The sequence below is a fragment of the Empidonax traillii genome, unplaced genomic scaffold, assembly GCF_003031625.1.
Source record: "Empidonax traillii isolate 1590-97213 ecotype Southwest subspecies unplaced genomic scaffold, ASM303162v1 scaffold434:size946695, whole genome shotgun sequence".
NCBI classification, from domain to species: domain Eukaryota; kingdom Metazoa; phylum Chordata; class Aves; order Passeriformes; family Tyrannidae; genus Empidonax; species Empidonax traillii.
The window spans coordinates 44,974-62,797 of NW_020955627.1; the positions used below are offsets into that span (position 1 = coordinate 44,974).

The following is a 17,824-nucleotide window of genomic DNA, read 5'->3' on the forward strand; positions in this document are numbered from 1 at the left end:
GTGATGCCTGCACTGCCTCCCTGCTGACCCTCTCTCCTCTTGTTTCCCTGTGCCTGCAGGTCGTTTACTTCACCGCCACCTTCCCATATGTGATGCTCATCATCCTGCTGGTGCGAGGAGTCATGCTGCCAGGGGCTGTCGAGGGGATCATCTTCTACCTGAAGCCAGACATTTCCAGGCTAGCAGACCCGCAGGTGGGTGGAGTGTCAGCAAATGCTGGCTATGAGAACGTTTTCAGTGCCCTGGCCTTTGGATCTGATGCTAGCTGAGCATCTAGCTGTCTTCTCTGAAAGGAGACTAAAGAACAAGAATCCTTAAAATTGCTGAGAGGGATCTAGCCCCCCTGCTCGTGATCTGCACCATATGGGCATATTAGATCATTTCCACTCATGGGCTCAGCAAAACCAGAAGAGTATATCAAATATTCAGCATGTAACAGATGGTTTTCCTGACTGTTAAATGCAAATAATTAAGGGATGGGGAGAGGGATATAATCTACCATTTTTCATTTTTCTCAGGCCTGGTTAGCACTTTGTTTGGGTCCAACAGGGCCCTCCCAAGAAGTGTGGGGTGCCTGTGCTTGCAGAGACCACAGGCATGTAACATGGGCTGTGCCCCAGCTGGGCAGTAAGTTCCCTTCACCTGCCCTGGGGGCTGGCCCCACCTGCCTGGATCAGGGTCTGGCCAAAGGGTCAATCCCTACTACCACTCACTGGAGCTCATGGAAATCTTCCCCACCTTGGGAAAAAGGATATTATGTACCCAGAGATGAAAAATAGGGTCAGAGATGACAAAAAGGGCGGTGCAGACAAACCCAGGACCTGCAAGGTAGCCCAAATTGGCAGGATGTGGGCAGCACCCTTGGGGGCTGCACAGGGCCCCCCCCTTGGAGGATCCCCTGGGGCGCCTGCTCCCACACCTTTCTGTAGTAATAGGTTGCTTCTCTTCCCCACATGGGCTCACCAATGCCCACAGAGGTGTTAATGCCAACCCCCCTCCCAGAAGAGCATTTAGATGACACTTGCTGCTAATTATTCCACCGCTGAATCATTTTGTGGAGGCAGCCAAGCAACAGGCTTAGCCCACAGTCTCAGTTGACCTTACATGTCTTCCCAGATGCCTAAAGCCCCAGCTGCCAAACCCACTGCTGTCCCCCCCAAATTGCTTTCAGATTCATCTGTGTATTGTCAATAGAAAATCTGTGGTGCACTGAAAGCAAAAAAGCCAACTGAACGTACATGGTATTTTGATATCAAAATAAATAACAATGGGGTGACTGGGGCTGAGTTTGTTTTATTCATGACGAGAGCTTATTCCCTGGAGAACTTCCTATCTTTCACAGCCTAACTAAAGCTGACATGGTCTTTCCAGGCTGCTGCAACCCAGCATAGCAGGAGTGAGATGCTGCTACTGAGTTGTGGCAGAATGTGGGGCTTTGGTTAAAGTGGGCTGCTGTGTACTTGCCTTTCCATGCCTTTCCATGAGAAATCTGTGTGAATTTAGGCAGCAATGCCTGGGCTGGGATTCTTTGAAGGTTACATCTGCCAGGGCTCTCCCGGGGAGGGCCTGGGAGCAGAGCTGCAGCTCAGCCCACAGGTCAGTACCTCCACAGAGGAGAAGGCTGGAGCAGTGGTGAAGCCTACTCAGCTTTTCCCAGGCAGTGCCAGAGCAAGGGGGAACCTGGGTGTGTGACAGCCCACTGGCCTAGAATCTCTCAGCTCGGAAGTTTTCTACCCTTCACCCTGCACTCAGGGATGCTGGAAACTAGATTAGGGAGCAGGGAAAGCAGTACACTGACTGTTGATCACACACTCATTTGGGGTGACTCACCAGTGGCTCTGCGAACCCTGGGACACGGAAGGATCACAAATTCCAAAAGTGTCAGCTTCTGCTGGAGCCATGCCATCAGGGGTGCCACCTCAACCCTGAATGCAAAGGTGCAGGATGGTAAAGTGATGTCACCTTGAGTGGGATGCAAAAATATGGCCCTCTCAGAAGACTTTTCCTAGAGAATTTCCAGACTGGTATCTCATTTTTCCCAGATAGGCATCCCAGTTTCTACATTCACTTATTCCCTCTCTGTCTCACAGGGTTTGTTCCCCATGACTGGAGGAGTTGTTGTTGGCAGGTCAACAGCCATTTAGTTTTGTTATTGCCATGTCTGGTGACCACTGACCTTCTCTGTTCCAGGTCTGGATGGATGCAGGCACTCAAATACTCTTCTCTTATGCCATCTGCCAGGGATGTCTGACAGCTCTGGGCAGCTACAACAAATACACCAACAACTGTTACAGGTAAGGGGAGCTTAAACTTCTTGTATCCTTCTGGAGATTTGATCAAAAAGCACAGAGCTGCATCAGAGGCAGCTGGGGGAGACCTCGGGTCATGCTGCTTTGACTAGGGAGCTGCTCAGAACACAGGGGCTGCAGAGGACTCAGCACAGGGATGGACAGTGGCTGAGGGAACAGAGGAACTCCAGAAAGTGACTTTAATTGTTCTCTCCTGCACGAGTCAGCTTGGAAACGGGATTTTGGAGGAGGGAGAGGAATGAAAATGGAGAGTGTCTCCAGCCACTGTGCAGACACCACCATCTATTTTGACTAGGTGAGTGGGCAGGGATGGCACAGCCAGCTCTGCCTTCACTTGCTAGGCAGGGGAGGTGGTACAACGAGGATGGCAGGGCCCCCTGATTTCAGTGCTTTACTGCCATCAGGGTAATGTACTGCCAGTGGCGTTTTGACCCTATCAAGGAGATTAATCAAGTCTGTCTGGCCTTCTCCATGCCCTTGGATTACATATCTATTTTATCCATGGCCTGACGTGGGGCTCAGTGGAGCACTTTTGACACCTTCTACAGAGCCCCGAGAAGCAGGGGCTTTGTTCTTCCTTCATGTATTGGTTCAGCACAAATAGGAAAATGGAATTGTACTTGGGAGACTCCAATTATCCCTCCTTCTGTTCTTCAGTAGGTGCTGCCACGGCCGTTGGTTGGGCAGTTAATACTTTCCTCTGTCTCTCCTGGATTGTACCTGTCACCAATGATGCCTTCCTCTAATTCCTTAGGTGCTTTGCACTGGCAGTTTAGCTCTGGGTGGTCCAAATGTGTTGGGTGTCCACACTGCCCCATAGTAGCTGATGCTGTCGGTTCAGCTCTGGCAGCTGCCCAGGCAGGACCCTGGGGTGTGGGGCTTCCAGCCCAACCAGCTCTGTCTGGTGCCCCATTTTTGCAGGGAGCAAGTGCACAGGAGTTTCAGGACAAAGAGCATAGCACATTGCAGCCTCCATTGAATATAGTTAATAAAGACAGTGTAGACACAGTTCTTATCAGGTGAGGATTTTTATTAGCCCATTAACCCTTGTTTACCAGAACTGCTGAAACCTGTATGTGTTCATGCTTTCAGATGCTCCTCTTTCTTGCCTGTGTTTACTTTTGCAACCTCTTCCCTCTTCTAATTTGCTCTTTTCCCCACTTTCTCTATTATTTTTCTTATTCTCTTGACTCTTGTCATCTTTTTGTTGCCATGTCCCTGTGTATATCATTGTGTCATCCTATTCACAAACCACTGGTGGTGCCTCATTCTCTGTGCCACATTCAGTGAAGCACAAGGTAGGCTGGCTGGCTTTGCCCTCAGAGCTTTTTGCTTCTGAGGGAGTTCAAAAACAAAATTGCTGTTTCTTGTTTAATGCTGCCCGACTGGGGAAGCTGAGTACTGACACGATCCCAAGTGGAACCATTCTGCAGCAGGAAACACCAGTTTCTCTCTGGTCTCCTCCCTGCAGGGACTGCGTCATGCTCTGCTTCCTGAACAGTGCCACCAGCTTCGTTGCTGGCTTTGCCATTTTCTCAGTGCTGGGCTTCATGGCTCGAGAGCAGGGCGTACCCATTGCAGAAGTGGCTGAATCAGGTAACATCAGATAACATCTACATCCTCTGTTGCTTATGGGAGTCTGCAGAAAGGTCTGCAGGACCAGTGCTCCATGACAAAACTTTCAGCCCTGTATGGGCAAGAAGCCATGGTGATACAAACTTTGAAGAAATATGTGAGCTTACTCTGTGCTGCAGGGCGGTGGTGGCAGGTGATGGTGTGGGGGGCAGATGTGGTCATCCTGTGTGTGGTCTGTTGGCAGGTCCTGGCCTGGCTTTCATAGCGTATCCAACAGCAGTAACAATGATGCCTGCGTCTCAGCTCTGGTCCTGCCTCTTCTTCCTCATGCTGATCTTCTTGGGACTGGACAGCCAGGTACAGCGAACACCCCATCTCATCTAACACCCAGATGCCTGTCCCCACCCTGAGCACTCCCCACGGTCATTGTGAAGTATAAGGTGGGTTTGTGCCTTGCTGGTACCATCCATGTGTTCTCTGCCTTGTACACAGCACTTGCACATTGAGGGAGCTCAGAACCAGGGCCAATGACAGGCCAGTGGTAACACGGGTTGGCATCTATGTTTAGTATCCTCCTCCCTGTGTGTATGTGAGGATGTCCCAGCTACATCCCTTCCCATCAAAACTGTGCACTCAACAGAGGGAGGCCCAGCACAGAGCAGGGCAGTCTGGGAGAGGGGGAATGGGGCTGTTTTCTCCCAGCTGCATCCCAGTAGAGCAATCCCAGTGTCCTCTTCTCACTGGTGTGCCCATCTCTTACCATCTCACATCCCTGTTATGCCAGGAGCAAACTCCAGCAGAGCTCTCTGCAGAGCACAGTGTGCAACCCTGGCATGCTGAGATGAGGGATGCAGCGGGGTGTCCTGGCATGTCTGCCAGGCAGGGTGCTCTGCTCAGGCTCTGCAGCACCTCAGCCCCTGTACCTGGAGAATCAGGCCTTCTTCCTCTGTTTCTGCTGGCCCTTGGTGGAAGCAAGACAGATAAAAAGGGAAAAAAAAACCCAAGGATTTGGGTGGCGGGAGGCAAAAAAGGACGGGGAGAGGAAGTGTGTGCCTGGGGAAGGAGAGACAGTGATTTTTCTTACCTATTTTCTTCTGCAGTTCGTCTGTGTGGAAAGCATGGTGACAGCTATTATTGACATGTTCCCAGGAGTGTTTCGGAAGAAGGGGCGCCGGGAACTGCTGATCCTGGCCATTGCAGTCGTATGCTACCTGCTGGGACTGCTGCTGATCACTGAGGTAAGAAAGGAGTATAGCTGTGTTATACAACTGAGCACCAAAACCCCTGCTACACAGCTCTGGAGGTCTGGGCAGAGACAGCAAGCTCGTCTTTGCTGCTGTTAATTATCCATTTCTAATGCATTAGCTGGTGTCTCTCACAGCCAGTGCTGCTCTTGACCCTGTGTGATGCTGATGCACTCTCTGCAAAACTGAGCCTTCCAGAGAGACGGTCCCACAGCCCGGAGAAGCTACTTGACACACAGCTTTGTGCAAATACCAGACCTGATGGCTAAAACAAGCTGAGCTCTTTGAAAACAAGCTCTTCTAAGGGCAGTGATCTTTTGCTGGCTGCTTTCCACACAAAGCAGAGCAGTGGGAGGGGAACCTGGGAGTAATGGCTGCAGCGTAACCCTGCCTGAGCCCGTGGGAAGTCTGTGATCCCTGGGACCAGAAGGAGCAGAACTGTGTCAGTATGTGCACGGTGTTCACACTGCTCTGCAGCTGATAGTCAAACACCCCTTCCTGCAGAGTGTTGTGCTGTGCTGTGCTCTGTGTGCATACCACATGCTTGGATGGGGGTCTTAACCCTCCTCCGTGCTGCCTCCATGTGCTCTGTAGTGTCAGCTAATTCCTGCTAAACTCCTTAGGCACTGATGAATGATCCTCCAACAGGATCCTGGCTAAGGATCTGCTGAAGGCAATTCCCACTGCAACTGATTTGAATAAAACTGCGTGTCTAGAGCCCTTCAGCATTATTTGAAAGCATCTGCTTGACTTGGAGGGGCTTGAAAATCATCCAGTAGCCTGTAGAGGTAGCTGATGGCAACTCCTCAGGGCTCAGCTCAAAGGCAGAGGCAGGAGGGAAGCCACATGTCCCTGCCACTGCGGAGCTTGGACCTTGAGCAGTATGTAAAGCTGGATGCAGATAAAATGAGGTACCTGAATATCCTGGTGCTCAGTATCTCAGGTTTTGGGGTGCAAAGTTCTGCACATGATATTTTGAAATAATCCTGGAAACTTGCTCACTGATTTAAAACAAACAAGTTGGCTTCTGCTCCTATGAACTTAGAAGCCAGTCTATCCCAGCAGGATCATAAAATGAGCATTAAATACTCTCCTGCCACCAGGCCTGACTGCCTTTTTGGGACAGAGTGGGGGCAGCCCCAAAAAAGTCTTTCCTCCCACCTGCTCTAGGCTCAGTGTTTCTGCTGCTATTCTTCTGCTTGCCTCACTCATTTTTCCCTGACATTGAGTAGTCTTTCAATGGCTCTCTCTTTTCTACCGCTTCAACAGGGTGGCATGTACATCTTCCAACTCTTTGACTACTATGCTGCCAGTGGCACATGCCTGCTCTTCCTGTCTGTTTTTGAAGTCATCTGTATAGGATGGGTGTATGGTAAGTGGAGGACAAAAATCTGTGTTGCTCTTTCTCAAGGCAAGAATGGGGGTTGAGAAGTGGGAATGGATAGAAAAGATCCTCAGGGGGCAAAAAAATGCTGTAATTACCCTCTTTCTTGTCTGGTTTTCACTGTGTTTCCTTGCAACATTTATTAATTGCTCTGTCTTTAGAGTAGGAATGTTTTTTCCTTCTCTGTAGGTGCCTCGTGTTGAATTAGAAAATCAGCTATAGTGGATTGACTGCTGTTCTTTGGTGTCTGTCACTGTCTGCTTACACTGTGAGTTTAGTTTAGTCCTATCAGTTAATTTAACACAAAATGCAGGATGCAGACCTGCCGTGTGTCACTTCTGTGATGATACATGCTTCCTGTTTGCAGAGGCTGAGATGGCAATCCCCCCCCAAAAAAGGAGGGACTGCTTTGGCTCTAAGTGAAGACTGTAACTAAACTACTCAGGAGCAGGATTAAACTGAGCCCACCAAACTATGAGGAAAAAACAAACTGCTTGTTAGTATGTGCAGTAAGAAGAGTATATACTCTGATATCCTGCAGGAGATCTCTTCCTGGGCACTCAGTTCATCTCCTTGAAGCTTGTGTCGAGGTTGATGGTTTTTGGGCTGATTCAGGGTCTGATTCCCTGATACAGGGAAGCTGCTCTCTCTCCTTAGCTTTGTGGAGCTACATCATCTTGGTACTTGTAAGGATCATGCAAAGCCATAGCAGATGCCAGCTTAGACCAGACCCTCAACATCCCACAGTCACACGTCTGCTGGTTCCAATTACTTCAAGTGGCACTGCCACCCTAACCTAGGGAAAAGACTGCAAGCACAGCATCATGTTGTGTCTTAATGGTCGGGAGTGGATGATCGTGGAGGAATACAATAGAAGAAAAATTAGGAGTTATACTTTCTGTGAATGTTCTTCCAGCTTTTAACAACTTATTATTGGAAGGTCATCTAATCCAACCTCCCTGCCACTTTCCACTAGACCAGGCTGCTCAATGCCCTGTCCAACCTGGCCTTGGATATTTGTAATGATAGGGCATCCACAACCTCTCTGGACAACAATTTCCAGTGTCTCAGCACCTTCAGAGTGAGAAATTTCTTCCTTATATCCTCTGTAAATCTATCCTCTTTCAATTTAAAATTGTTAACCCTTGTCACGTCACTATAAGCCACCTTTATATATTGAAAAGCTGCAACAAGGTCTCCCTGAGCTTTCTCTTTTCCAGGCTGAACAGGCTCTCTCAGCCTGCCTTCATAGGAGAGGTGCTTCCACCTTCGGATCATTTCCATGGTCCCTCTCTGGACCCACTGTGACAGGTCTATCTCTTTCTTGTGCTGAGGGTCCTAGAGTCAGGTGCAATACTCAGCTTGTTGCCCCAAGATTTCCACAGACAGAAGAGAAATCTATTTATTTCTCTTTTGTTAATTTTCCTGATTGACTTGGTTAAGCATTTATCATCCACAAAATGCTGCAGCAAGAAGTTCCATGGCTTGCTTAGGTGTTGTGTGAGGAGTCACTCTCTTTGCGTGTTTTAAATCTGGCACCTGCCGATTTCATTTGGGGGCACCTTTGCCTCATTATGGACAGTCATTTCCTGTGAGCTCTCTTTGGTGCTCACAGTTTTGTAGAGGTTGCATTGGCTGCAGTGCAGGTGCTGATGAAGGGGTTATCAGTTTCTTCAAATGCTGTAAGTAGAGCAGGAGCCAAGTGCTAGTCTGGATGAACTCCTGTCTTCCTGAAATGGTAGCTGATCCAGTTGCTTGGATTTGACCTCCAGGGAATACAAGAGAAGCAGATTTATAAGAATGATTTATTTTAGAGAGACATCCTGCAAGGGACACTCACCTGACAGCTTGAAATACCAGAACCTGGCCAGATTTTAGTTTAGAGGCAGCTTCTGCCCAGTCCTTCTGGGATTTATAGGGACAGGGAGATCCCCATCCATCTGTAGCAGGGCTTCATCATCACACTGTGCTAGGTTAATTCATTGAACTGAATTATGGTTTAATGAATGCAGCGCCCCTGGCCTTTTACAGCCACAGAGGCCACGTGCCTTTTCTGATGACCCATGGAGAGAAGCAATGGCAGACAATGAGTAGCAGGAGAGATGGTGCTGCCCCAGCAGCCTCAAAGGGAAACAGTATCATTCGATACAGTGGGATTTGCATGATTTTACCCTCTTGATGTTCTGCTTTGCATCCATTGGGAAGATTCTCATCCAAAATGTAGTCAGAGAGCTAAGGTGAGGCATTTTAACAGAAAAAAAAAAAGTGCCTGGTGCTGATTAAAGTTGTGGTTTTTTCCCCAGCCTCACAATTGGCAGGGCTGAGCCTCTTGCTTACACTGTGAAGAATTACAACATTTCTGCTAACACAAATATGCGTTCTGAGTTTCCCCTCTCCCAGCACATATGCCAACCACCTACCACTTGGCAGCTTCCCTCTGCTGCCAGGCAGCTGCTCTCTCGAAGATCTGAGGATTTCCTCGTGTGCTGCTCTCTGCTTATGAAAAGATCGTGCAGTATCGGACCTGCTGGTCGTGTTCCCTAGAGAGGAGTGCTGGAGGGATTTTGGTCCCCTCTGTGCCCCTCCTCCTCCTCTCTCCCTTCCACTTTGGGACAAGCAGCCCTTCTGTAAGCAGGCTTGTGTTTTGAGCACTGGGATTCACAACATAATGCTACCAAAATGTGCTGCAGACATGGTGTTTTCCAGGCAGTCACAGCATGCCCATTAGGATTAGCTGTTCCAGGGGAAAGCAAGGGCTTCAATCACTACAGGACAGGCAGGGTTAAAATCATTAGGATCGTTTACAAAGCTAAAGCAAACTGATGCCAGCGGGTACCTGTGGGCGGCCCCAGGGCAAACCTATGTTTTGCTGTGATAAATCTCTCTCTGACTCTGTTGCTCACATGCAGCGTGGCTTCCAGAAGCAGCAGCCTCCTTTTGCCTGGTTGCTGCCTGTCGGTTTGCCCTGGCTCTATGTGCCTGATCCTCTCAGATGCACTGGCAACCTTACATGCCTTATTTATGGCCAGTAAGGGGTCTGCTCTGTGCACCTGGTACCCAGAGGATCTGCAGTGGTTGCAGTGCCACAAGACCTCCGTTTTTGGCTCTTTGCACAGGTTTGTTGCAGGTGTTGATGCTTCAGGTTTGAGACAGAGAAGGAGCAGATACAAGCTTAGCACCATGGCATGGAGTCAGGGTTATCACCCATTGAAATGTTGTGGATGGAGTTTGATATAGATGAATGCAAATAAACACAGATTGGAAGAAAAGACAGGGAGGCATTTCTCATAGATTCCAAACTAGGAGACATGTGAAACTCACTGTTTTTTGGATCTTGCAAAAATAAAATTAAATCTTTGTCCCTTTCAGTTTGAGTCTCGCTTGCAGTTGTTATAAGCTACATAAAGTGAGATGGGCTCCATAAGGACAAGAGATAAGCGAATCTCCATGTGAAATTTATTCCTGTGAATTTATGTAGCAAAATTACATGATTTGTCAGAAAAACATGCAACCACTTTGAAGGTATGTGGGATTGATCAGCCCAAGAAAAGTGGTACCAGCATGCACGGTTAACTGTCTGGTGCCTGCTTACCATTCTTCCTTGTCTAGGGATATTGCAGATGGCAGCAAACCTCTTTGTTCTTTCCAACAAAAATCTCTTTGGGGAAGTCTTCATGGCTTTCTTTGCAGGAGCTTTATCTAATCCTTCTAATATGCCGGGAAGGAAGGGCACATTGCTCCAGCACATGTCCTTCAGCTTCTAATTTGCTTGCAAAGGCAATGTTGAATGACTGAACTGATGACTTCTTAAGTTTAATTACTTTTTCCTCTGCCTGTGACACTCAGAATATATAAAACCTCCTGTCATATACTTCCTGAGAATGTTCATGTCAGTCTCCATTGCATTTCACCACATCACCCACTGACTGCCACAGTGGCCACAGAAATGCAGGACCTGATGGTTGCACAGAGATAAGGACAGGTGGAGGTGCATTGTAACTAACAACTTTAGTTTTGGATTGTTGTCTTGGTGGAGGATGGATGTGTTTGTGTTCTTTTTGCTTGGTACTTTTTTATTTCTTTAGTTGATATATCTCTTTGACTAGATCCTACATCTAAATTTGAAGGGAGGTTTTATCTGCCACAAAGTTGTTATACTAATTAATTTATCTGTCCCTTATGACATCACAGTGTGTTTCTGTGGAAACACTATACGGAGTAAGACACTGTGCTATGCTCATATTCTAAACTGCAATTCACGCCATTTATATCTCCTTTTTTTTTTTTTTTTTTTCACCCTGTAGATAGTTTCAGCTTTTTGGCAAAATAAGTTTTATATACCATCTCCTTTCATCCCCAGTATATTTTTAGAAATGATATCTGAAGCCTCATGATATTTACAGCTTGGAGGTTCTCTGGTGTAGGCTGGGCTCCCACACAAGGTTTTATGTCCCTTGATATGCCACAGCTTGTTGTCTTTGCTTGAGGCTACTTGTTAACTCACGAACTCAACACCATGAGGTGTTCAAAGAACTACCCCCTCCAGTCTAAATACTTCAAAAAGTGGGGTTTAAAAGAGATTTTCTGCTAGCATTAGTCATGGGATATAGAAAATAATGCAAAGAATTACAAAAAAATAGAAAAACACACATAATATGCTTTTGTAGAAAAATATATTTAAAGAAAACATAATATGGGAATTTTAATCTGAGACATAAAAGCCTCAAACCAAAATAAAACTCACCAAACCCCAAACCCTCAGAAGTGTGGCCAGTTCTCTAGGTACATATTTTGCCCAGTCCAGCCTTCTGGTGTTAAGATGGAAAAAAGCAAGGTCTCATTGCGCTTGCAGTTGAGAACTGGGGCGTGGCTATGAGTTCACAGGTGGATGAAAACCCCCAAAAGCAGAATCCTTCTTTATCAACTAAGCACTGTGATAAAACTTTAATAAGACAAATATGCTATTATTTCATCCTAGAGCTGCTTAACTGGTAACCCATTTTCTGGATAGACTGTCTCCATTTTTTTTGTCTAATATTGTTGTCTTATTTTACTAGAGGCAGTTTGGTATAATATCTCTGGTTAGTTCTGTTTATGAAGGTGTTAGGGTATCTTATCAATCTTATGAATGACTTTTTGATTTTTCTTCATTTTAAATCTCTTTCTGGCCAACATTAGGCTCTTGATCCTTGAAGATGTCCTAGAGCTTATTACAGGGTCTGCTGAAGTCCATCTGCATTATGTTGTTGCCTCCATATGACATTTCATACGTTTCCTCTTTGTGCCTTGGGCTGGGAAGAGTCAATGGTTAGAATCCAGCCAGCGACAGGACTTTTAGATGCTTTTCATAGATATATCCCACACCAGTGCATCTTGAGGTTTGGGTGGGTCCCACATACTCTGAATGAAAAAAATAATCCAGTAAGTGAAATTAATGAGTAGAGAAAAAGGAGATCAGGCACCCTCTGGACAACTCCCACTGGACAGCTCTCACTGGACAGTACAGCAGCACTTGCAGGTGGAAGGTTTGGTTTCTGGAAGAGTTTGGATTGCCAGTTTATGCCAAAAATTAAGTGTTCTGTGGGAGGTAGGCTCTTGATGACAGCAGTCTAGTCCAACTCTGGGGGGAATCTTGACAGGCATAGCAGCATATCTGATTACAAACAGAGGTTTTTGTTAGGTGCTCCCCACTCTCTTTGTTTCTTTTAGCACTCTGGACTCATGCAATCCCACGTGCTCAACCTGCAAGAACTTTTCCTTGCTGATCTATAGACCAGACACCTTTCCTTTCCTCATGCCAGTCCTTACCAGTACAGGGACTGCCTTTTACCACTTACAGCTGCTGCTCTCTGAGGGACTGTGTTTTTCTTCCATGTCAATCTTTCTGTCAACTTATATATGAAGTAAAAAACCTCCATCTCTATTTAGCCATAGATGGGCCTTTTCAGCACCAGAAAGGCCCACCACCTGCTGTTCTATTATTAGGATAGCCATGTTTTTACCAGGAGTAAACCCTGAGGATAGAGGAAGTTGGGATCTGATGTGAATAGTGGTTGGAGGAAACAAGAGTGATCTGACCTCTGACTTTATCTCTGTGATGGTTGCTGGCCAAGGTGCCGACCGCTTCTACGACAACGTTGAGGACATGATTGGTTTCCGGCCATGGCCCCTGATCAAGATCTGCTGGTTGGTGTTCACCCCGGGTCTGTGCTTGGTGAGTGCTATTATGGCCACGTGGTATGTCACTCTGGGTCCCTGAGTTCCCAGTAAAAAAGGTTGATTTGTCTCCAAGGTGCTGCTGTAATTTTTTCAAACTGCTGTGGAGAAGCAGAAGCTTGTCCACAGCTGAGGTGGCTATTTTTTTTCCTTTGTAAAGTAAAGCCTTATGTTTTTCCTGGACAATTAACTGAGCCCCAAAAGCTGCTTTGTTTACTGTGAAGGCAAAGGGAAATATATCCAAAAAGACTGGAGAGGTTTGGTCAAATTACTTTTGAATAGAAGACTACTGAGAATTACCCTATTCTGAAACACTTGCTTCAGCCTGTGTTCCTAGGATTGACTGTGGTTTGGAAATGTCTTTCCACAACTTTCTGTGTTATTAAACCACTTGTAAAACTTTTGTGACTGTGTTTAAAGACAATGCACCCAAAGTCAGACAAGTTCTTGCCTGTTTTAAATTTATGTCCAGTCTTGCTCCACTGACTTTTACAGGAATTCTGAGCCAAATTCTGCTCCTACATCTGATGTTGAAAGTTGTTTTCTTTGACCTCAGTGGGAACACAGATGGGATCTGTAGCTACAACTTACAAAATATTCCTAGTCCTTCATCCTTAGGCTCCAGCAGGAGGAGAAAGATCAGGGAAATTTTCAGACTAAGCCTGAGCCAGCACAAATCATTTGAAAGCTCTGTAGCTAGAGAGCCCTGGGAGGGGTAAATCTGTGCCCACACGTGGTACTTCAGGAGGGCTTCTGCCAGGGAGAACAACAATTCCTGGCTATGATATGAATAAATTGCTGTCTCAATGTTGCTGGACCCTCAAAGTTGCTGCCAGCTTTGCTTACACTGAACTCCTAGGAAGCCTGAAGGCTTTACACTGGGGAGATGCCTGGTCCTGGCTCACAGGTAACTTCCTGTGCAGCCAACACACACCAAGCTCTGCTCACCACAAGTAGCCAGGTCCATGCTAGCTCATACAAGACAGGACACTCACTGCCACACAGATGGTGCTTGCGGGATGCCCAGGCTGCTGGGCTTGGCTGCTCCCATTTGCTCTAAGTCTGTGTTATTTGCTCCTCAGGGCGTCTTCCTGTTTTCCCTGATCAAGTACACACCCTTGAAATACAACAATTCCTATGAATACCCAGCCTGGGGCTACGTGTTGGGCTGGCTGATGGCACTCTCCTCCATGGTCTGTATTCCTCTCTATGCCATCTTCATCCTCCTGAAAACCAAAGGACCCCTGAAGCAGGTACTGGTGTTGTGGTCACTGGACATGTTGCTCTTGCTTCCCCCAGGTGGCTCATGGAAAGGCCCCAGGGAAGATTCACAGGGCATATCTCTCCTGTGAGAAGGCAAGGGAGGGTGAGAGTGGCCCTTCCCCAGAATGTTCTGTAGGTCTTGTTGGCAATTTGGAGAGCTTGAAGTGCCTCAGCACAGCTCCCAGGGTGACCATCAAATATCTAAAGTCTTCCATGAGGTGTTGCACCACCATGCTCAGTGCAATACATATTTATATATTTATAGTATATATAGTATATACAGTAGGTAGCAATGTAAACCCTCTGCAGAACCAGGATCTGTTTTGCTTTTACTTGTCCCTTTTATTCCTGGGTCAGGATTATGTTATTTTCAAAAAAGAAATTACCCAGAGATATTAAAGAGGACATGCTCATAGAGCTATAAAGGTCTACCCTGTGCCATGCCCAAGCCTGTCCTCTTTCACTGTAGGCACCTTTGTCCTTGTCCTAGGAAAAACTGTATTTAGGGAGATGGTGTCATGGAGGTGACACCTCACCTGACCCACGAAGAAAGATCTGGGTGATGTACAGTAACATCTAAATTTCTACACAACTTCTCTTCTGGTCCTTCCCCATCCTCACTGCAGCTGGTTGGGGGTTGGGTTGGGCAGAGGGAGCAGGTGAACCGGGAATGGGAGCATCCCTGTGGCTGTGGTGAGGGTGTGATGGTCACACTGTGGGGTCATGCCCTGCCATCACATCCAGGGATGAGCTGGGCTCAGGATGTTCTGGTTGGCTCCATTGTCTCAAGGAAGATGAATCTGTACCCACAGGGGCTCTTATTTGCTGTCTCGGAGATGTGTCAACAGGGAGAAACAAGAGTTGTGGCAGAGCTGGGTAATGCCTGTCCCAGGCTCAGGAAGAGATACAGGGCAAGGCCCAGACAGGAATGGTGGTAATCAAAGTCTTCTGTGAAACACTGAGAGGGGCATAAGCCATGCAGGCAGGAAGGTAGAGGAGAAGTATGAAGCTCTGAAATAGTTTCTGTTTAGCTGCCTTTGACCCTCTGGACTCCTGGTTGCTGTTGGTAGACATAAAGAGATTATGAGTTTGGAACAAAGCTGGGAACTGTGCAGTAGGAGGAACTGCAGGTGAATCTTATTGCCAAGGTGCTGTGATATGATTTGCTCCAAGTTTAGAGACCTCTAGTCCTGCCTCTTACAGCCCTCTCCTGTGCTCTGAGCCCTTTAGCAGCGATGCATCTGTCTTTTCCCTTGGCTGGTTTGAAGAGTTTGTCTGGGTGGCTGACATACCTGAGTCCCCACGGCTCAGGGGCTTTATATGTCTAAATGAGGACATGGAGATGTCAGTGAGGTAACTGCCCACGTGTCGTGCCTGGTAAACAAGCAATATCTCTCACCAGTGGCAAAGTGCTTCAGGCTCTTGGACAGAAGTGCTGCTCTGAGTAATGTTAATGCTTATTGCAGAGCACTCCCGACGAATGATTTGGCCCATTTCAGATGTTTTTTTTTTCTGTTTGCCCTAGTTTAAATGATATTATTTGTAATTTCCAGGGACCCCTCAGTTAAATTAGTATGAGGAAACTTCCACAGATGGGATTTAGGTATGTGGGAAAGAATCGGCTGCTAAACCTGGGCTGATTCAGGGCAGATTCAAAGCCAACCACATGATACCTCCTGGAATACTCACACCTGTTTTGAAAACAAGTCTTCCCAAAATATACCTGTTCTCTTTTTCCAGACACACCCCAGAAATGTAGTGAAATAATTTCCTGGTATAGATGCTTCCAGGAACAGCGCCTTTCAGCTGAATATTGCAAAACACTCACTGAAAGCAAGTTTGTAATTGATAATTATGATCAGTCACTGCAACAAACTGATGCCTCTTGTTACACTTGACCGACCAAGAAACACAAATATTGTTTCCTAATGTGTCTGATTAAGGCAGCTCAAACTCCAAGGACTGAAAATTCACAATGAACTGCTCACAAAGCAGCTGCAGACCAAGGTCAATTTCAGAAATCATGGGGCAAATAGTTTTGAATAAATGCACAAAATCCATGATTCTGGCAGGCACTTCACAAGGAGTGGGAGCACTAAAATTAATCCAACGAGTCATGGATGAATTGGCTGCTGTGCTGGGATGCACTCTGCAAGGGAGGAGCGTGCTAGTAGCTGTGAAAGCCAGCTTTCATCAGGGAAATGATACACTGTCCCATGGAGCCTGGCAGGTAGCTGCAAGACACCGAGGGTTATTTGGCTCTGGGAGGAGATCAGGAGCTCAGGAAGGTGTCTGTGGCACAAGAGGGACTTCAAAAGTCAGATGAGTAACACCAGAAATTCACAGCCGTTTAGAGGGAGAGGAGCAGGGAGCTGGGAGCAGTGGCTCTCTAAGATGCCTTTGCCCCTAGCAATGGTTGTGGATCACTATTGGCTGTCAGTTTGTTTATCACCTTAATAGAGACTTCCTCTCTGCAGCGGCTGATGCAGCTGATTTCCCCGGCAGAGGATCTGCCGCAGCCGAAGAAGCACATGGCGGGGCTGTCCGAACTGAGGCGCCGGGGATGGTCTCCTCCGATCCAGGAGGTGCTCAGCATCACAGAGAGAGAAACCCACTTCTGAGGCAGACTGATTTGCTCTTTCCTTCACGTCTGAGACAGAAGCATCTGGGACACCCTCTCCTTCAAACCAGACGGTTGCGCCCACTGGGGACAGTATTTCTTTTGACACCCTGGGGACAACTCTGTCCTGCCAGTAGCTGGGGAGACTGCAGCACACTTTTATTAGAAGTGTCCTTCAGTACTGACACTGACACTGTTTTGGAAGAGAATAACAACACAATAACCAAAAAAAAAAAAAAAAAAAAAAAAAAAAAAAAAAAAAAAAAAAAAAATTAAAAAGGGTGCAAAAGGTGCATTAATGTTGGGAGGAGGAAAAGAAACCACAGTGGAGAGAGAAAGAAGAGAGTAAAGGTATGAAGGAACCAAGCGAGGGATGCAAAAGGACAAAATGTTAGTGTTGGTGCAGGAAATAAGTAAGTTGGTTCAGAAGTACATAAGAAGCTGGAGGATGAAAAAGAAAATGCATTGCTAGGTCACCTATGTATGAGGGAGGAAGGAAAATACAGCCAATGACAAAAAGGAGGATGCAGTGTTAGTAGTTACAGCTTTAGTTGTCGCTGAAAGGGAAGAGAGTGACAGGGAGCTTGATATAATCATGGTTGTTCATGATGGATCTCAAGGCAGTCTCAGGCTGGAAAGTGGGTGAGGAATAATTACCTAGGGGACTTGCTCTTGGTCAAAACTACACGGACTAGTAAAAACGCATCCGAGAGTGAAACCGATGAATATTTGACAATTCTTTCAGAAAATTCATGGAGTGAAAGAAAAGTCTCAGAGCAGCTGGTAAAAAATAAAATAAAAAAAAATATAGGGAAAAAAAAGAACTGCAGCAGAGATGGGAGAAATCAGACCCTGGAGACTGCACGCCCACAAATTTAACTGCACTCCTGGGAAATTTTGTAGAGGAATTAATGAAGGAGCTGATGGGCCTGGGTCAGTGCTGCAGAGTAGCTTTGGGGCGAAGGTAGGAGAGTGATTGCACTCCCTTGGTTTTGCTGCAGGTGACTGCTCAGGGGATAAGGAAGACATAATCGGGCGCAATAATCATCCGCTCATGCAAGATAAAGCGTAATTAATACGTAAGATGGGTTTTATTGGAAGCAGATTGGAAGTCGAATTGAAGGCTTGTCGTTGCCAGGGTAGTCAAAAATGTGAGGCACTGGTTGGGAGGAATTGTGCTTGGATACGCGGTGTGGTGCGGTGCCAGATGACT

The 17,824-nt window shown here is 46.8% G+C and overlaps 1 protein-coding gene across 2 annotated transcripts in view; it reads left to right on the forward strand.

Annotated features, from left to right (window-relative positions):
* The window catches only part of LOC114062777 (sodium- and chloride-dependent betaine transporter-like), a 36,593-nt gene extending 19,740 nt beyond the window's left edge, over window positions 1-16,853 (forward strand). For both annotated transcript variants that reach the window (XM_027894615.1, XM_027894616.1), the window contains 9 exons: window positions 60-194; window positions 2,191-2,294; window positions 3,781-3,905; window positions 4,129-4,241; window positions 4,985-5,122; window positions 6,398-6,500; window positions 12,626-12,726; window positions 13,811-13,981; window positions 16,469-16,853. In XM_027894615.1, the coding sequence (XP_027750416.1) occupies window positions 60-194; window positions 2,191-2,294; window positions 3,781-3,905; window positions 4,129-4,241; window positions 4,985-5,122; window positions 6,398-6,500; window positions 12,626-12,726; window positions 13,811-13,981; window positions 16,469-16,612 (1,134 nt within the window). In that variant the 3' untranslated portion in view covers window positions 16,613-16,853. The remainder of the gene's footprint in view (window positions 1-59; window positions 195-2,190; window positions 2,295-3,780; window positions 3,906-4,128; window positions 4,242-4,984; window positions 5,123-6,397; window positions 6,501-12,625; window positions 12,727-13,810; window positions 13,982-16,468) is intronic.
* Window positions 16,854-17,824: the final 971 nt, after the last annotated feature.